The sequence below is a fragment of the Rosa rugosa genome, chromosome 2 (genome assembly GCF_958449725.1).
Source record: "Rosa rugosa chromosome 2, drRosRugo1.1, whole genome shotgun sequence".
In the NCBI taxonomy this organism is placed as follows: Eukaryota; Viridiplantae; Streptophyta; class Magnoliopsida; order Rosales; family Rosaceae; genus Rosa; species Rosa rugosa.
Genome location: NC_084821.1, coordinates 60,860,096 through 60,878,607, shown reverse-complemented (window position 1 = coordinate 60,878,607; position 18,512 = coordinate 60,860,096). Strand labels below are relative to the sequence as shown.

General features: G+C 36.5%; 1 protein-coding gene and 2 long non-coding RNA genes across 4 annotated transcripts; 2 read left to right on the top strand and 1 right to left on the bottom strand.

Moving 5' to 3' along the window:
• The first annotated feature begins 7,445 nt into the window (after positions 1-7,445).
• LOC133733414 (uncharacterized) lies at positions 7,446-9,789 on the top strand. 2 transcript variants are annotated; one of them, XR_009857692.1, is made up of 4 exons: positions 7,446-7,639; positions 7,760-7,788; positions 7,859-7,909; positions 8,742-9,789. It is a non-coding gene; the product is annotated as an uncharacterized LOC133733414 (long non-coding RNA). The 2 variants fall into 2 exon arrangements; XR_009857693.1 differs by having other exon boundaries at positions 7,764-7,909.
• Positions 9,790-10,277: 488 nt separating this feature from the next.
• LOC133731202 (uncharacterized) lies at positions 10,278-12,530 on the top strand. Its single transcript, XM_062158632.1, has 7 exons — positions 10,278-10,556; positions 11,003-11,095; positions 11,176-11,292; positions 11,396-11,866; positions 11,942-12,064; positions 12,171-12,429; positions 12,493-12,530. Exons 1-7 carry the CDS (start codon positions 10,278-10,280, stop codon positions 12,528-12,530), a joined length of 1,380 nt encoding a protein of 459 aa, XP_062014616.1.
• Positions 12,531-13,464: 934 nt separating this feature from the next.
• On the bottom strand, positions 13,465-15,111 carry LOC133734434 (uncharacterized). Its single transcript, XR_009858271.1, has 4 exons — positions 14,974-15,111; positions 14,824-14,891; positions 13,786-13,887; positions 13,465-13,648 (listed from the first exon to the last, which is right to left on the bottom strand). It is a non-coding gene; the product is annotated as an uncharacterized LOC133734434 (long non-coding RNA).
• Positions 15,112-18,512: the final 3,401 nt, after the last annotated feature.

The following is an 18,512-nucleotide window of genomic DNA, read 5'->3' as shown; positions in this document are numbered from 1 at the left end:
CATTCCCTAACTGTAATCTAAGTAAGAAAATTGAGCTATTAACCCCAATTTCACAATTGGTATCCAGAACCCTAAACCCAAAAACTAAGTACAATTTCTCAAAAATCTTCAATCAAATAGATGCATTCACAGGAAATAAACAATATGAGTAATACCCAAGAGAAAAATCGGACCCCAACCTGAGAAATCAATTGTTCTTGGACTCAAGGAGAGGATTTCTCAATGTTCTAAACCAAAAACACGAAGAAGTGAAATGGAAATTGAGTTGAACCAAGATAATAAGTGAAAATACAAGGACAGAATATGATTTTCTGGAAAACGAGGATTGCAGTGCACTGATCAATCCTTACTGGGCAGCAGAAACCAAAATAACAAACTAAACACCAGATTTTGGTTACGCAGTGAAAACCTCAAGTATGAGATTAAAAACACTGCGGGGCTCTTACTCTTGAGAACCCAAAATAAATATCATCATATTGAAAAGGATATGTTCTTTTACAAACTTTGAATAGCACTAGCTCGGCTATAAGATTCACACAAAATCTAATACAAAGTTTGTCTTCCTTCAAGAACTCCTTCACTTGAACGATCTTCAAATCTTGTTCTTCTTTCTTCACAGTCGCTCTACTGATCTCGAGAGAGTATTATGCATATGAAACTATGATCACAAACACTTATACATGGACCAAGTGTTTTGACTCTTTGTGAAGGCACAAACTCAAACAAACATGCAAGACCCTATCACAAATTCTTGCGTTTTTGAATGTATGCTCTAGACCGTGTATTTCTTCAGCTCATCTCATAGGCCTGCGGCAACTACTCAATAAAGCCAATATTTACCCTAATTCGACTTGTATTAGGAAAGAGCTTTTATTCCAAGATATCCACAAAATCCTAGAATACCTAGGACTTAAAAACTACCCTTTTATTTATCAGATAAAATCGTTTAAGAATATAATTCCATAAAGCCCAAAACCACTTCCTAAAAACTGACTCCACATAAAGGGACTCTTTGTATGGGAATGCCAATACGACAGGTACAAGAGTTGTACCTACAATCTCCCCCTTTGGCATTCCTATACAAAACAACTTTACCGTATGAAAACTCCCCCTCAACAGGTACTTGAGAACTTTCCCTTGTGAACACACCTGTCAATCCTGAAACACTTATCACACACACATTGTGAAAATACACAAGATAGAATAATGATACCACTGATTAAACACAGCATGTAAATCCAACAGATCACACAACACATTTAACATCATATATTTCTCCCCCTTTTTGAATAGGAATGACAAAGGCAACTTACGTAGTGGAAGCAATGTAGAAGGAGGATCACAAAGAGATGGGGCACAGTAGACACTAGCCCAAGGCGAATCAATCAGAGGAAGATAGGCCAAGTATTAATACTCCCCCTAAGTGTGATCATGTTATGAGAGATGCAAGAATGAAATGCAAACACACAATGAGTGGGTTGTATCCAAATGCTAAGAACAGATTTAATTTGCATAGCTTTTCCAACAAGAGCAATACCACTTAACCATAAACAAGAGTGCAACAAAATAAGTTCACACGAGTGAATTGATTCCGACAATCACAAGGTAAGATAGAGTGTGGTCGAGTATTCTATACCTCTTGTTGTGAAGAGTGAACATATCTCAAGATGGGGTGTGTAATATTTGTGGAAACCTGAAAAGCAAAGCTCACATACGAAACACATCTAAGCACATAAACTTTATTCCCCCTTATAACACCGTGTGGGCATGATTTTGAATTTTTTCTTTTTGCCTTTCACACAAAGTAACATTTTTGCTCAAGAAGACTACGACCCATGGAACGAGTATTATGCTAGCAGCTCCCAAGTCAGATGACTTTAGGGTACTAGATGTAACAAGGACATCCCAAAGAGCACATCTACTCGAGTCAATAGTTTCACAATCCACCGGGGTGACCAAACCATTCCCGTTTCTTCCCAATCCTCATATCGTTCGTCACGACCGAGGCCTGTTTACTTTGGGAATAGCCTGGCCATGCTCCATTAACCAACTACATTTTTTTTTTTTTTTATCAAGGAGCAACCAACAAGAGTAATTTCGTACATGAGCAATGAGAACAAGCCAACCATCAATTAAGACTTACCACCACTTAGAGTATGTGTGCATGTGAGGTTTCAAGATTGTAGAGAATATGTTGTTCAAGCTCACAATTACAGAGTGACGTAAGGACAAGTTCAAAACATGCTAGGCACCTTATTGCACACAGATTTAAAGAAAAGAGTATGGCCCTTGTCAATCTAAGTTCAAAATAATCTGTCAGACACTCGGGGATACAAACCACTATTTTTCAATTCTAAATTTTCAGAAACTGAACCTAACAATGCAGAGACATAAACAAAATGCACCTATACTATCATGAAGACATACACCATGAATGCATGCAAAATGGATCAAATGAAGTGAGAGTATCAATACTTAGAGCATCCACCAACGTTGCTTCTAAGTAATTCAAATTGAGGTATGTCTAAAGGCCTAGTAAACAAATTAGCCAATTTGTGATCAGTAGGAACAAAAGCACGTTCAAGCATATTATCAAGATTATCCATATGAATAGAAAAACGATTATTTGAACCTTTTTTAATCCAGATTTGCTTCTGCTTCGTTTTTGGTTCCAGATTCACGGGGATTGAAGCCAGCTTTGCAATCCTGGCGATCAGATTCAGACCCTCTTTCAACTCAGCTTGCAGCGAGGCATGTGAGTTAATACCCATCGTTTTCCTCTGATTTTGAGTAACCCTGCGAAGCATATTGCACCTAGGACGTATGTGTCCTAATTTTCCACAATAATGACAAGTAGGAACAAAGTTTTTGGAGTTATGAATATACCTGGGCTGACAAAGTTTGTCAGGACTTACTTGAGCAACCTTTTTATAGGTTTGAAGGTCCAATTTACGTTCTGGTTTTTTGGGCAATTTGGGACCAGAATCAATGTCTTCTGAAGCATGTGATTGACGCAGCGGATTTTCACCTTCCACACCTTTTACAAAGGTCAAAGGCTTGCACGACTCACCTTCAAACCCTAACCCTTCTTTGTTGCCGTGAGTTTTACCAAATCCTATCATCTTGGAGACCTTTTCAGACCCTATGGAGAATTTGTTGAAGCTTTCCTTGACTTTAAACAACTCATCCTGCAATTTCTCATTTTCAAGGGTTAGTGAAACATTCAAAGTGGATTGAGCCTTGACTTCAACCTGCAAAACTTTAATTTTATTAACGACATCACCATGTTCCTTGTCCCCAACTTCAGATTTAACCTCATCCTGCAAAACTTTTATCTTATCAACAAGGTTAGTACACTCAACATTCCATTCTTTTACAGAAGTTTCAAATTGTAGCTCAATTTTCTCTTTTTCTTCTCTTAAAGATTCAATTTCTTCTTCAAGTTTTTTATTTTTTCGAAGAACAATTTTGGAAGCATTATACAATTGCTTACACTTTTCATTTGTTTCTTCATCAAGAGTATCATCTTCCAAGTCAGAACCATCAGAAAAATCAATATTAAGTGAAGAAGTAAGAGCAAGATTTACCTCTTCATTCTCAGATTGAGAGCCTTCATCACTATCACTCCAAGTAGATTTTAGAGCCTTGTTTCCACGCAAATTATACCTTTTATTGCCACAATCAGCAGCAAGGTGACCAATTCTACCACACTCAAAGCATTTAGGTTTGTTAGGCAAAATTTTCGAAGAGTTTCCAAATGATTTGTTTTTTAAAATTTTTTTGAACTCTTTTGTCAACAAAGCTAAATCCACAGAATCATCAACAATATAATCTTTCTTTTTAACAGAAGAGAAAGCAATATTTTTTACCTTTTTCTCGGGCTTGATCCTCATCTCAAAGGTTTTGAGATTACCTATCAGTTCGTCAAGAGAATATATAGGTGTCCAAGTCTTGAGTCTCCTCTATGGCAATTTGCTTGGCTTGAAATTTTGAAGGAAGAGCTCTGAGAAATTTCTTGACTATTCGATGCTCCTCAAATGGATCATCAAGGCTACGGCATTGGTTTGTCACATTGAGAAGTCGAGCGTGAAAATCATCAATTGATTCATCTTCCCCCATGGTCATGTTCTCAAATTCCAATACGAGTCTTTGAAGCTTCTGACCTCTAACCTTCTTGTTTCCCTCATAAGTAACCTGAAGTAGATCCCAAGCTTGTTTGGCTGTGTCACAGTGGCTAATTCTCATCCTCTCCTTCTTGGACAAAGCTGTGAATAGTGAATTCCTTGCCTTAAAGTCACAAGTTCTATCACGAACTTCTTCTTCTGTCCATTCCTTCCTAGGTTTGAGAACCCTTGCAGAGGACCCTTCTACTTTCTTTGAATCTTCTGCCTTGGTTGGATGTTCCCATCCATTCTAAACTATATTCCACATGTTTTCATCTTGAGAGTAGAGAAAAGCCCCCATCATAATCTTCCATTGTGAATAGTCTTCACCATCAAACAAAGGCGGGCAATTTATAGAACTAGAGGCTCTGTTATATTCACGTTCCATCCTTGACCACGGATCAACTAAAAAAGCTTTAGAACCTGCTCTGATGCCAAGTGAAAATACAAGGACAGAATATGATTTTCTGGAAAATGAGGATTGCAGTGCACTGATCAATCCTTACTGGGCAGCAGAAACCAAAATAACAAACTAAACACCAGATTTTGGTTACGCAGTGAAAACCTCAAGTATGAGATTAAAAACACTGCGGGGCTCTTACTCTTGAGAACCCAAAATAAAGATCATCATATTGAAAATGATATGTTCTTTTACAAACTTTGAATAGCACTAGCTCGGCTATAAGATTCACACAAAATCTAATACAAAGTTTGTCTTCCTTCAAGAACTCCTTCACTTGAACGATCTTCAAATCTTGTTCTTCTTTCTTCACAGTCGCTCTACTGATCTCGAGAGAGTATTATGCATATGAAACTATGATCACAAACACTTATACATGGACCAAGTGTTTTGACTCTTTGTGAAGGCACAAACTCAAACAAACATGCAAGACCCTATCACAAATTCTTGCGTTTTTAAATGTATGCTCTAGACCGTGTATTTCTTCAGCTCATCTCATAGGCCTGCGGCAACTACTCAATAAAGCCAATATTTACCCTAATTCGACTTGTATTAGGAAAGAGCTTTTATTCCAAGATATCCACAAAATCCTAGAATACCTAGGACTTAAAAACTACCCTTTTATTTATCAGATAAAATCGTTTAAGAATATAATTCCATAAAGCCCAAAACCACTTCCTAAAAACTGACTCCACATAAAGGGACTCTTTGTATGGGAATGCCAATACGACAGGTACAAGAGTTGTACCTACAATAAGAGATGGTGTTGTTGACCTCAAAGCTTTTAGACGATAGATTGAGACATTTGAGGCTTGAGCTCAGAGTTTTTCTTCAAGTAGCTTAGAGATAATGAGGAGCTGTGTGAGAGAGAGAGGAAAAAAGTAGTGTCGAACAGAACTAAAAATTGGAAATAAAATGAGATGGGCTTAAAGCGCGAAATGAAAAGAAATAGAGCGGCAGAATGAAAAAAATTGGCCATGGCTTTTAGGACGTTTTCGAACGTCATGGGCTCAAATATTTTTCATGGCGTTTTCAAACGTCATTAAAAAACTATTGGTGACGTTTAGGAAAACGCTATAAATTTTAATGGCGTTTCAAAAACGCCGTTAAAGTTTTTGAACTTCTATGGCGTTTGCTAAATGCCACAAGTATAACATAAAAATTTGGTATCAAAGAAACAATGACGTTTCAGTAGAAAAACGTCATTGAATATACTTTTCATGACGTTTTTCATAAAATGCCATAAAAAAAATGTCATTAAAAGTACTCTTCCTAGTAGTGTCTATTTGGCACCATTAGTAGAAGATTTAAAAACTTTGTGGGATGTTGGTGTTAAGGCATATGATGCATATAGACAAGAGAGCTTTATGGTAAAGGCTATTTTGCTATGGACAATAAATGACTTCCCTGCATATGGGAATTTGTGTGGTTGTAGTGTCAAGGGATATAAAGCATGTCCAATTTGCAGTGATAATACACATTCTGAATGGCTGAGGGTTGGTAATAAGATTTCATTTGCTGGCCATAGAAAATATCTACCGAGTGATCATGTTTTCAGGAAACAAAAGACCTCATTTAATGGTCAACAAGAGTTTGGAACAGTTCCACATCCTTTAAGCGGGGAGGAAATTCTTGAAAGAGTCAAAGGGATTGAATCATCATGGGGAAGAAGCTGTTGAATTCCAAAAGACCAAAGGTCAAAGTTCAACTTGGAAAAAAGAAAGGCCAGCGATGAAGTTAATGTTTCCAAAAAAAAAGTGGTCAATGATCAGCTTACCACTTGTTGGAAAAAAAAATCAATATTCTTTGATCTACCGTATTGGAGTTCATTGCATGTTAGACTACAATAGCTTCACGCGAGTTATGTTTAAATGTGATTGGGTTGCAAACAGTAAGAAAGGGATAAAAGTAGAGGATTTTGGATTCACCTTAGTTGACCTTAGTAAGATTGGGCACAAGTCTGATTATTTTGTTTTAGCTGATCTTGTGCAAAAAGTATTTTACATTGAAGATCCAGCAGACTCAAGGTGGTCAGTTGTATTGCAAGCACCACAATTGGACTGGTTAAATGAAGATGAGCTAGGAGATACTACACTTGATCATCAATCTTTTCTGTGAGCCCCCGAAAATTTTGTTTAATTTTTAGAATGTAATTTTTCGCCAATAAGATTTTCGCAAGGTGATTTAAGTGAAGAAATCGATTTTGGAAATTGTTTTGGTGTCGAGACCACCTACTGGGCCGACAATTTAAGTTTGGGCCAAAGTCCTTTCATTTGGGCCTGGAAGGTACTAAAGTTCATTGCAGCAAAAAGATCGCCGAAGCAAATTTGAAAGGAGAACATTTTAACTTCGTACTTTTTCTTGTTATTTTAATTTGTCGCATAACGTATGAAATTACGTATTCGTAATGTACGAATGTATTCGAGATTAGATTAAGATTATGAAGCCATTAAAAGGATTAAGAAATTAGAGAAAATCCAATTTGGGTCTAGAAAAGTATTTTTAAAGTATTGAGGCTTAGGACAAGCCCGGAAAATTTTCCCGAAAGGATTCGGTGAAGTGTCGGAGAAATAAGGATGTTTGGAGATGTAATTTTCGGATTGGGCTTGAGGAAATTAAGAGAAAAAGAAAGTTGGAGCAGCCCAAGCCCACTTGGCCCAAAAGGAGGGGCAGATTCGACTTTTCACAATTAAATTTGGGAGAGGTATTTAAGGAACACATCCCTCTCAAACCCTAGCCACTTCCCTCATTTTCTCCATCAGCTTTCTCTCTCTACCGAGAGCCTCTCTCTCTACCCGGTCGCCGGAAATCGCCGCCGCCGCCGTCGCTGCCGCACCGCCGCCGGTCGCCGGAATCCGGATTTCAACCAAAATTTCCAGATTTTCTCCTCTTCCTTCCCTCTTTCCATTTCTCCAACCAAAATCATGAAATTTAGCCATTTAATCCCCCAAAAACCCTAGAACCCGAAGCTAAAATTGGGGCTTTTGTGATTTCTTCTTTCCAAGCTCAAATCAAGGTATTTTCCATCCTAATCTAGCCTATATTCCTTCGATCTATACATCTTTCTTCCTAAATCCGAGTTTTTGATTTGGGTTTGTGATTTTGTTTGCATGAACCCGATTTCTCCTTGAACCAGCTAGGCTATGGGTTTGACAAGGATTTGTGGTAAGGATCTATCCATGCAACCTTGTTTCGCAATTTTTGGTTGTGGTATTGATGATGGACGGATTTGTAGGTGAAGAAGGCCATGGAGGAAGCTTAGGCCGTGAGTTTTGAAGAAGAAAGGGTAAGGAATGGGTTTTGGACAAACCCTAGAATTTTTGGAATTTATTTGGTTGATTTTGATTTTGTTGAGATATTGTTGTTGTTGGAAAAATTGTGAAAAATAGAGTTTTGAAGAGAGTTTAATTAGTAGGATTTTATTGATCTAATTTTCAAAGGATTGGAAATTGGTGTTGAAGATTTGGTGAATTGTTGTTGTGTATTTTGGCCAAAAGAAAAAGAAAAGGATGAAGAAAAGGAAATGGCTTTATTTTTGAAAGAACATAAAGAAAATGAAGAAAAGAGTAAAAGTTGGATTAAATTGAGGTTTTACTGTGGTAAAGTGGTAAAAAGTGAAGAAGGTGAAAGTAAAGGTAAATTCGGTAAAAAGGAGGTAAAAGGTAAAAGTGAAAGTGTGGAGGTAAAAGTCTTGGTAAAAGTAAAAATGTGAAAAAGGAGAAGTAATTGGGTAAAAGGGAAAAGTAAAACTTTATTTATAATTATTTACTTATTTATTTTTGATAAATAAGAAATAATGGTAAATAAGGGAATACTTGGTCAAAAGTCAGAAGTCAAAGTCAACGGTTCAAAAGTCAACTCCGAGAGTTGACCATGGTTGACCGACTTCGTAAAACGTGAGGATCGACTCGACTTTGGTCGCTCGGATTGACGATAGTTTAGCGGAGCGATAAGGACGTTTTTCCTTTTCAAGAAAGAAGTTAGTTTCCCAAATTGGTAAAGGTTAAAAGAAGTAATTAATGGCCTCATTGAAATAAAAAGGATTTAGCGTGCGCGATTACTTAAAGTTGATCATGATGTTTACTGGATAATTACTTACAAACTAAGTAATGGTTTAGGAAACACGATCGTTAAGGAAGCTTAAGCGGAAAGCGTCAGAGCGTGGAATACGCCGGCATATCCAGGTAGGGTGAGCTGTCCCTTCCTTGTTAGAGGCTTTTCAATATATGTGGAATGTTATACTATGATAATATGTTGCCTGCAAGAACGTTTTTGGTTGTTCATCAGTCGATGCCTCGTGATACATGTGTTTTCAGAACTAATAATTGCTAATTGTGAAAACCGAGGCTAGACTTGCATGTTGAGATACTGTACCCTTGTATGTGTGTACTTGTGACCTGAAAGTGAATGGGACCTAGACGCGTTGATTCCTAGGGATCCCACGGTGTCGATAACCGTGAACCTCCGGAGGGGGCTGTGCTCCTATGTTTGTCGGGGAAAGGTAAGTACAGACAGTGAACCAGTCATAGGAGACTCAGAGCCAGGAAATGGACACTTTCGCTACTTGTAGTCACAAGGACTACAGAGTAGTTGGTTGGTTCTCTTACTCAGGACGAACCAGATCGGTCACTGATTTATTTACTTTAGCCGGCAGGTAAGTATCTCGGAGCTCCAAATTGTGTGAAGCATACTGCATATGCTTTTTGAAAGAAAACAAATGTTTGTGGTTGCCTCTTTACTTAAAGTATTTTTCGATAAACGTGCACAATATTATGTAGTAAATATTTTCAAGTATATTATTTTTCAAACCTAGCATGGTTGGGTCGGCCCCTATTGGGCATGCGAGGACGAAAGCTCACCCCTACTATAGTGTGCAGGTTTCGAGCATGTGGTCGGGAAGCGTACAGGGGAGGCACATGGCACGGCTTGGCGCATTTCTCTTTAGTTTTATCAAAAGAAGGTTTTGGTCCTTAATCGGATTTTGTAGTAGCTTGTTTATTTACTTTTTATTTATTTCCTACTCGTTTACAAAAATTCTGGGAGACCCGTAACCCTGGGGCGCGTCTCCCTTACTTGTCGTTACTTAGAGATCAGTTTTATTTTCCAAATTGGGCTCCGATCGCAAGCCCAAAACTCTTAGCCCATTTCGAATTCCGCTTTTGAAAATGTGTTGTTAGGTTGCTAGAATGACTTGTCCAAGAAAGTGTTTTGTAAACCAACAACCTAAACCCAAAAGGCCTTGCGGTTTCGGGTTGAGGAGCTATCGAGATGCCATTCGTGACATGTCGATTCCTCATTGGCTCGGAGTCGCGGCGCTGTGGGACCCCCCTCTCGGGTCACTACATTTTCCCCATGCACTGCCATCTGTTAATACATTCGATATAATGACTGAGAATGATGCAGTTTATGTGAGAAATGATTGTGAAGGCGCATGGGTCGAAGAGCATAATTGACTAACTTCTACTTTAGATAATTAACGGATTCATGTTGTTGTTGGCATGATGCTAGTTCTGATCTTATTTGCTTCATGTTAGTTCATTTGCTTGACGTTTAGTACTGATGTGTTTTTCTGTTATATTGACTTGCTGAACTGTTTTGTATTGATGTGGTTTTGCTGATCTGTTTTTGTTTTTGATTTTTTCAGGTGTTAAGATATGGATTCAGAAGAAAAAAATCATGCCACTGAAGATGACTTGCCATCTGACGAGAAGAAGAGAAGAGGTCCAACTCTCATGTCCGATATTATTCATGGTAGGAGTAAGGGGGCTCGAATGGAACTGACATATAACAAAAAGGGGCAACCAATTGGTCTTGGAGGGAAGAGGCTAGCTACTTTTATTGGGGTAATGGCTCGAACTACTATCCCAATCACATATGAGACTTGGCCAGCAGTGAAGAATTCACTTAAAGAAATGATATGGAGCATGGTTCAGGTATGTGCAGCATTAGTAAAAAATTTTCCTTGTAATTTTTGTTTGTACCTTGAATAAATTTTGATAATGAGTCAATACTTGTCTTCTTGCATATTTCCAGAAATCATTCATTGTGGATCCAAGAAGCAAGAAAGATGTCTTGAGTAGTGCAAGAAGGAAATGGAAATCATTCAAGAGCACTTTAACTACAAAATATATATTGAAGTATAAAGATCGGCGCAGCCTTCGATCCTAAAGAAAAAACCTGAAGAATATGAGTTTATTACTCAACCTGAGTGGGAAGCTTTTGTGAAGTCTCGATTAACTCCGGAATTTTTGGTAGGCCACATCTTTTGTTTAACATTAGCTTTAAGTGTCCTCTTTCTATTACTTAATTTTTTGTACTGATGAGTCATTGTTAGGCATTTAAACTGTTAAAATCTCAAGCTTTTGGTTTGTGTTAATAGGAAATTCATGAGGACCACTCAAAGAGACTAGCTTTGCATGAGTATGATCATCGAATGTCTAGGAAAGGCTATGCTAATTTGGAAGAGAAACTAGTAAGCAGATTTTTGGTATGAATATGTTGATGTACACTTATGCATGTGGATATGATCTAATTACATGTTTATGTATACAGAAAATGGAGTTAGGGACTGAAGACGATATTGATAGAGCCATCTTATGGAAGAAAGGGCGTGTCTATAAAGATGGTAACTATTTGAGTGAGACAACCAAACAACGTGTTGAGAAAATTGTGAGTTGAGATTTATCAGACTTAATCACCTTAAATATTACGTTTACATGGTTACATCATTTTAGATAGTTAAGTATTCATTGGTGTTTCTAATCTGTCTTAGGATGCTTTAACGAAAGATGTGAGGGAGGGAATTGTGTCCGCTGTTAGTAGAAACGACATTTTGACTCAAGCTTTGGAGACACCTGAGCAATCGGGCAGTGTAAGAGGTGCTGGACAATTTGTTACACATAAGGTGTACTTTAATACATCTAGATATAAGCCTGCAACCAAGACACAATTGTTGGAACAGCAGTTGGAATTGATAAAAAACCAGATCAACATGTTTACTTTATTATTGGATCCCGAGAAGTTGGATCCAGTTAAACTAAACATGATGCGAGACATGTTCAGATCTAATAATGGATCTGAAAAAGCTAGTTGCTCCGTCGACAAGGAGAAAAATAAGTCTTCTAAGGAGGAGGTATCTAAGGTGGCATCGGAGAAAGAAAATGAGAAAAAAGCTACTGCCAAAAAGGTTCAAAAAATGGATGATACTCCACCTCCAATTGACAGCAGTAGAGAGAGCAAGAAGGTACATAAATTCTTATAATTTATTTATCTTTTTCTCATTTGTATCTTCTTGACATTTTTTATATTTTCATGGAAGGCAAAACAATTGTATAAAGGGGGACTGATGATGAGGCAGAGAGGAGCATTGGAAGATGACAATGTGATAACTTCAACAGAGAAAGCATATATTCCTATTGAGACAACAAATGTTGTAAAAAAGGTATGTAACTTTGTGACCTGTGCATTCTTCTACTTGTATTATTCATTATAAGTATCTTTGGTATGTTGTTCACTATAAGCTTATGATTTCAATTCAATTATTTAAGGGGAAAAAATGCAAGCTAGTAGTAGACACCAAAGATAACATTGTTGCAATGGGAACTGTAATAATGTTGGATGGGCCGATACATGGAGTGCCACTAGGAGCAGAAAATATACGTATCTCAGTTGATGTGCCCATCAAGGAAGATGCTAAACTCCCCATCCCAAATGTGTCAGCTGAAATTTTTACAGTAAAGCAAGCTACCGGTACTCATGCCGCTTGGCCTCGACATCATGTTTTAATGTCACATGAAGAGGTATATAGTAAGTTGATTATAATTCCATCATAGAAGTTAAATATGGTATTTACATGGTATTTTAATTCAGATTTAGAACTCAATGAGCACTTGGAAGTATTCGAGTAAAGCACCATGCAGACAACACTACAACCAAAATGCTAATTTGCGAGGAACAAATTTGTCGCTGAAAACTGAGATATCCTCGCCGTAGTGTTTTCGCGAGGAAAATATTTTGGTCACCCGTTCCTCGCGGTAGGGTGGTCAAGAAAAGTTTCCGCGAGAAAAATACTATTTTCTCGCCAATCCCTTTTCGCGATGAATATATTTTTTTCTCGCCGTTATTCTTTAGCTACAATTTTTTTCCTCGCCTAAACTCATACTTTTTTCTCACTAAAAAATTTGGAAGACCAGAAAATAGTCGTTAAATATATTTCCCGATAAAATAAATTTCATCACTAAAGTATTATTTCCTCGCTAATGATATGTAAATAATTTAGAAATTATAAATAATAAAAAATTTGAAAAAACATTTTCATCGTTGTAGGTATCTTTTGCCAAGGAAGTCTTTCCTCACTATAAGCAATCTTTAATGAGGAAATTTATTTTCTTCCTTATATGTATCTTGTACGAGAGAAAACTATTCCTCGCCAAAGGTACTCAATGACGAGGAAATTTACATTTGTTGATGTAGGTTATATGGTATATTCCTCGCCAAAGGTACTGAATGACGAGGAACTTTACATTTGTCGATATAGGTTATAAGGTTTATAAGCGAGGAAATTTACTTTTGTCGTTGTAGGTTGTATTTGCTATAGCGAAGAAATTTTCTTTTGTCGTTGTAAGTTGTATAGTCTATAGCGAGGAAATTTATCTTTTGTCATTGTAGGTTGTATAGTCTATAGCGAGGAAATTTACTTTTGTCGTTGTAGGTTGTATAGTCTATAGCGAGAAAATTTATTTTCATCGCGATAAATATTATATTCTATAGCGAGGAAATTTATTTTTTGTCGTTGTAAGTTGTATAACCTATAGCGATGAAATTTACTTTCATCGTCGTACATATTATAATCTTTAACGAGAAAATTTATTTTTGTCGTCATAAGTTGTGTATTGTATAGCGATGAAATTTATTTTCGTCGTTATACATTCTATAGCCTATAGCGAGGAATTGAGTCCATCTTCTACAGAATTTTCGCATGGCTGATCAGTCGTTTGCACACGAGAGCATTTACTCATTGCATTACCTGTTATTACACACACATGTTAAATTAATCAATATGAGTCAAATAAATAAGTTAAATCTAACTTTCTGTAAATATTGTTGTAGCAAAACAAAAATTGAAGTTTCAGACCAAAAAAAAAACAAAAATTGAAGAATTACCTGAAGTAGAACTGGATCCATTTGGGCATGGCTGATCAGTAGTTTGCACACGAGAGCGTTTACTCGGTGCATTACCTATTGTTATACACCGAAGCCTTCTCTCTGTCCAACCAAAAAAGATCAGAGAACAGAACATAAAGTTGGAAAAAAAAAATTATAGCCTAACTCTCTTGTTCTGTGAGTGGAAATTTCAATTCAGTTAAGTAATTAACGTACTACTTTGTTATACTTGACTCTTATAATATCTTTTACTTTAACTGGGTTACTTGGCAATTAGATTTAGCCTAAGATTGTAGTGGAGGCAAGCACTTTGTTTTCGTTGGTTTTTGTAACCTATATTTTGAATGAAGTTCTATTTTTTATTTCAGTCAGAACTTAAATCAAACAGTTGGTATGCATAGTTTACTAACCCAGAAAATGAAACAAGACCACAGAAGACCAAATTCCCATGGAAGAGTCTACAATTTTTCAGAACATATATAACTAACATTTAGATATCAGCTAAATGACTTACAAGGGCATAAAATAATCACGAAGGAAGGCTCACAACCAAAAAAACCATACAGATTTAGATCACAACATCCTTCTTACTGCACATTAATTCTAGATTTTCAATGATGACCGCCCAAGAACAAACAATTGACATCATCATATCTCATCCAACATTAAAATTATTCAATCCCTGCAACTCTACCTTCATTCGATTATAAAGTTAGATATATCAGTCATGTGTTAAGAGTCAATTTCAACCCAATTATTATACCCTCTGTGTTGAACTTGGGATTACATAATCCACCACGAAAAGAATCAAATCAACTAATTATGAAACTAACCCGAAGACACCTCAATCCAAGGAACCAAGTATAAGCAATTCACTCGAAACACTTACAAATAACTAGCAATCGACCCGTTATGTAATTGATTTGTTATTGCACATAAGCAAGTAAGCCACAGATTCCAGTATATGCAAGTTGAAATGAATTTGGGGAATTCGAAATAGAAACGGATAGAAGAAGAAGAAGAGGAAGAATGGCTTACATATTTGGCAGCACATACCCAATTAACTTCCAAATTCCATTCGATCCCAATTCGATCGAACTTTTGTTCTGTTTTTGCAAATAGGACCTTCGTTAATCAAACAATACAATAATTGTGTACAAGGAGGAAAAAAGATGAATCTAGTCTTACCTATAGAGATGAGAGCTTCAATTCAAAGATGGGAGATGCAGAGAGGGAGGCTGCACCGTGAGAGATAGAGAAGTAAAGAGTTTTCCTTCTCTTAGGTTTTATCTCTTAATTGTTTTTCCTTTTTAGATTAGCGCTTTGTTTTTTTTTTTTTTAACTCTCCCCGCCTTCGGTAAATGAAACCAAAACATCCCGCTTTTTTTTTTTTTTTTTTTCAATATGTCATTTATAATAATAAAAATGTTTTTATAAAAATAAAAATGGGTTTAGGGTATCTTTATTGCAATTATCTTAACTGTTTTCATTGTGGAGAGCTCCATGATATTTTGATCATACTTTAGCATAAACATAAACAATGCTTAAGTATATGAACAATGATTGAGTTTATGTAAAATAATGTAGTTTTTGGTTATCTTTTTTACGTGTTTTGCTATGTTCTCAATAAGAAGATTTCTTGTTTAGAGGAGATATCCTGTTAAGATGGAGATATCTAGTTAAGGCAGAAATATTTAATCGAGGTGGAAATATTCGCTCGAGGCTGAAAAATCTGGTCGAGGTGGAAATATCTAGTTGAGGTGGGAATATCTGATCAAGGTGGAAATATTCGATCAAGGCGTGAATATCTAATTGAGGAGGAAATAACTTGTAGAGGATGATCTCGATATGGGAAATAACTTGTAGAGGATGATCTCGATAGGATGAAACTCTTTAAGGAGGATTTGAGTGACGAGAGATTTGCTCAAGGAAAATAAATATTTAAAGACACTAATTTTTTTATAAATCTATATTTATATATCATACATTTCAAAGAACAACCTCTATCAATTCAAAGAAAATGGGAAAATTGACCGTTGGATGTGATTATTACAATAAATTATGCGTGTGGTTAAAAATTTAGTCAATATCACCATAGTTTCGAACCCGATCGGATTGGTCAACCGTAGTCATTTGTATGTTTTCTTGGTTGACCGATGGAGTGACGACCGCGAAACGTGCTTATTTTTTTACATCACGTTTGTAAATATTTCATCGATGGATGTGCGTGGACATAAGATAAAAATTTCAATTTTAATTACAAATACGTTGGTCTATACCAATTTGCCTCCTAAAGTTGTATAACTTATACATTGCATTTAAATTGTTGAGGTTCATTCTAAAGCAAATATGAAGTGGAAAATGAATTTGGAGAAACCAACCGCTCGATGAAGAGATTGTAATGTTTTATGGTGGTTGTAAAAATTTCAGCCAATTTGGTTCTCGTTTCGAATTCGATCAACTAGGTCAAACTTAGTTACTATTATAAACCTATATTTATATCATATACACTCTAAAGAGCAACCTCTACCAATTCAAAGAAAATGGAAAAACCAACCGTTGGATATGATTATTACAATAAATTATGAGTGTGGTAAAAAATTTAGCTAATTTCACCTTATTTTAGAATCCGATCGAATTGGTCAACCATCGTCACTTGTATGTCTCCTTAGTTGACCGATGGCATGACGACTGCGAAATGTGCTTATTTTTTCACATCACGTCTGTAAATATTCCATCGATGGATGTGCGTGACCATAAGATAAAAACTTCAATTTTAATTACAAAGACGTTGACCTATACCAATTTGCCTCCTAAAGTTGTATTGACTTATACATTGCATTTAAATTATTGAGGTTCATTCTAAAACAACCATGAAATGGAAAATGAATTCGGAGAAACCAACCGCTCGATGGAGAGATTGTAATGTTTTATGATGGTTGTAGAAAATCCAGCCAATTTGGTTCTTGTTTCGAATTCGATCAGTTAGGTCAAACTTAGTTACTCTTATAAACCTATATTTATATATCATACAGTCCAAAGGGCAACCTCTATCAATTCAAATAAAATGGAAAAACCGACCATTGGATGAGATTATTATAATAAATTATCAGTGTGGTAAAAAATTTAGCTAATTTCACCATATTTTTGAATCCGATCGAATCGGTCAACCGTAGTCATGACATGTAAATATTGCACATATTCTATATAGAAGTATGAGAACATCTAATTTCACCATAAGCCAAATTACAACAAATTCACACTCACACAAAGAGACACACACACACACACATATATAATGATGATGTGGCACACTGAAGATTTCCAAATATATGTGCTGGGCCTTCTAGACATAAACTTGTAAAAGATGTAGCAGATTCCCGTCCAAGCTGAACTGCCTTCACTTAAATTACCATAACTCCTTCTAGAAAAGTCGGAATCGCAAACCGTAAAATTATTCAGAAACTAGACACATGGGGCTTTCCGTGTATATAGGGTACAGCTCCTAATTCTATCCGAGCAGTTCCCAGTAATTCAGCGAAGTTCGGTTCTAGACATGAACTTGTAAAAGATGTTGCAGATTCCCGTCCAAGCAGAACTGCCTTCACTTAAATTGCCATAACTCCTTCCAGAAAAGTCAGAATCGCAAACCGTAAAATTCCTCAGAAACTAGACACATGGGGCTTTCCGTGCATATAGGGTACAGTTCTTAATTCCATCCGAGAAGTTCTCAGTAATTCAGCGAAGTTAGGTGTTTTGCACAGTAGTTTCTGTGTTGCAGATTCTCGTTCAAGCTGAACTGCCTTCACTTAAATTGTCATAACTCCTTCTAGAAAAGTCGGAATCGCAAACCGTAAAATTATTTAGAAACTAGACACATGAGTCTTTCTGTGCATATATGGTACGGCTCCTAATTCCATCCGAGTAGTTCCCAGTAGTTCATCGAAGTTAGGTGTTCTGCACAACAGTTTCTGTGTTATTTATATAATATTTTTTGTTTGCGGGCTTTTAAGGGCCTGGCCTATGGCTGGCTTTTTTGACGGGCCGGGCCGGGCTTTTGGCCCTCCGGGCAGGCGGTCCTCCATCGGCCTAATTTTGGCATGCTCCTTCAGTTCTTCATATCTTACAATCTCATCTTCATGGAAGAAAGGAAACAATAGGATGTAAGATGTTAACCCACAGACCAGAGTTCTAGAGAGAGCTGCTATGAGAGAAACCTTATGTTAGGGTTTGGTCGTCATCTATTTATAATATTGGTATTGGTTTTTGTTTTATGTTTTATGTTTTATGTTTTTTAATTATTTTTTTCCGGTGCCAAGCCAAAAAAAAATATGGTTGACTTTTTTTAAGTACCGCCAATTCCCCCCTTAATTATAATTTTTTTCCCACCAAAATCTACAACGACGAAATCATTATTTCCTTAATAATTGCTTCTTTTTTACGAGGAAATAGTTCTCGTAAAAGACTGACTTTTAGCGAGGAAATCATACTTTTGTCGCGCCATTGAATTTGGCAGGTTTTACATAATTTTCCGCCAAACAAATAACGACGAAATCATTATTTCCTCCCTAATGATTTCTTTTGACGAGGAAATAGTTCCTCGTAAAAGACAGACTTTTAGCGAGGAAACTATACTTTTGTTGCCATTGAATTTGGAGGGTTTTACATAATTTTCTGCCAAACAAATAACGACAAAATCCTTATTTCCTTCCTAATTGCTTCTTTTG

Coding starts and splice junctions, on each gene's coding strand:
- LOC133731202 (XM_062158632.1), top strand. CDS start 10,278: ATGGATTCAGAAGAAAAAAATCATGCCACTGAAGATGACTTGCCATCT. Junction 11,867..11,941: donor GCAGTAGAGAGAGCAAGAAG/GTACATAAATTC, acceptor TTTTCATGGAAG/GCAAAACAATTGTATAAAGG. Junction 12,065..12,170: donor CAACAAATGTTGTAAAAAAG/GTATGTAACTTT, acceptor CAATTATTTAAG/GGGAAAAAATGCAAGCTAGT.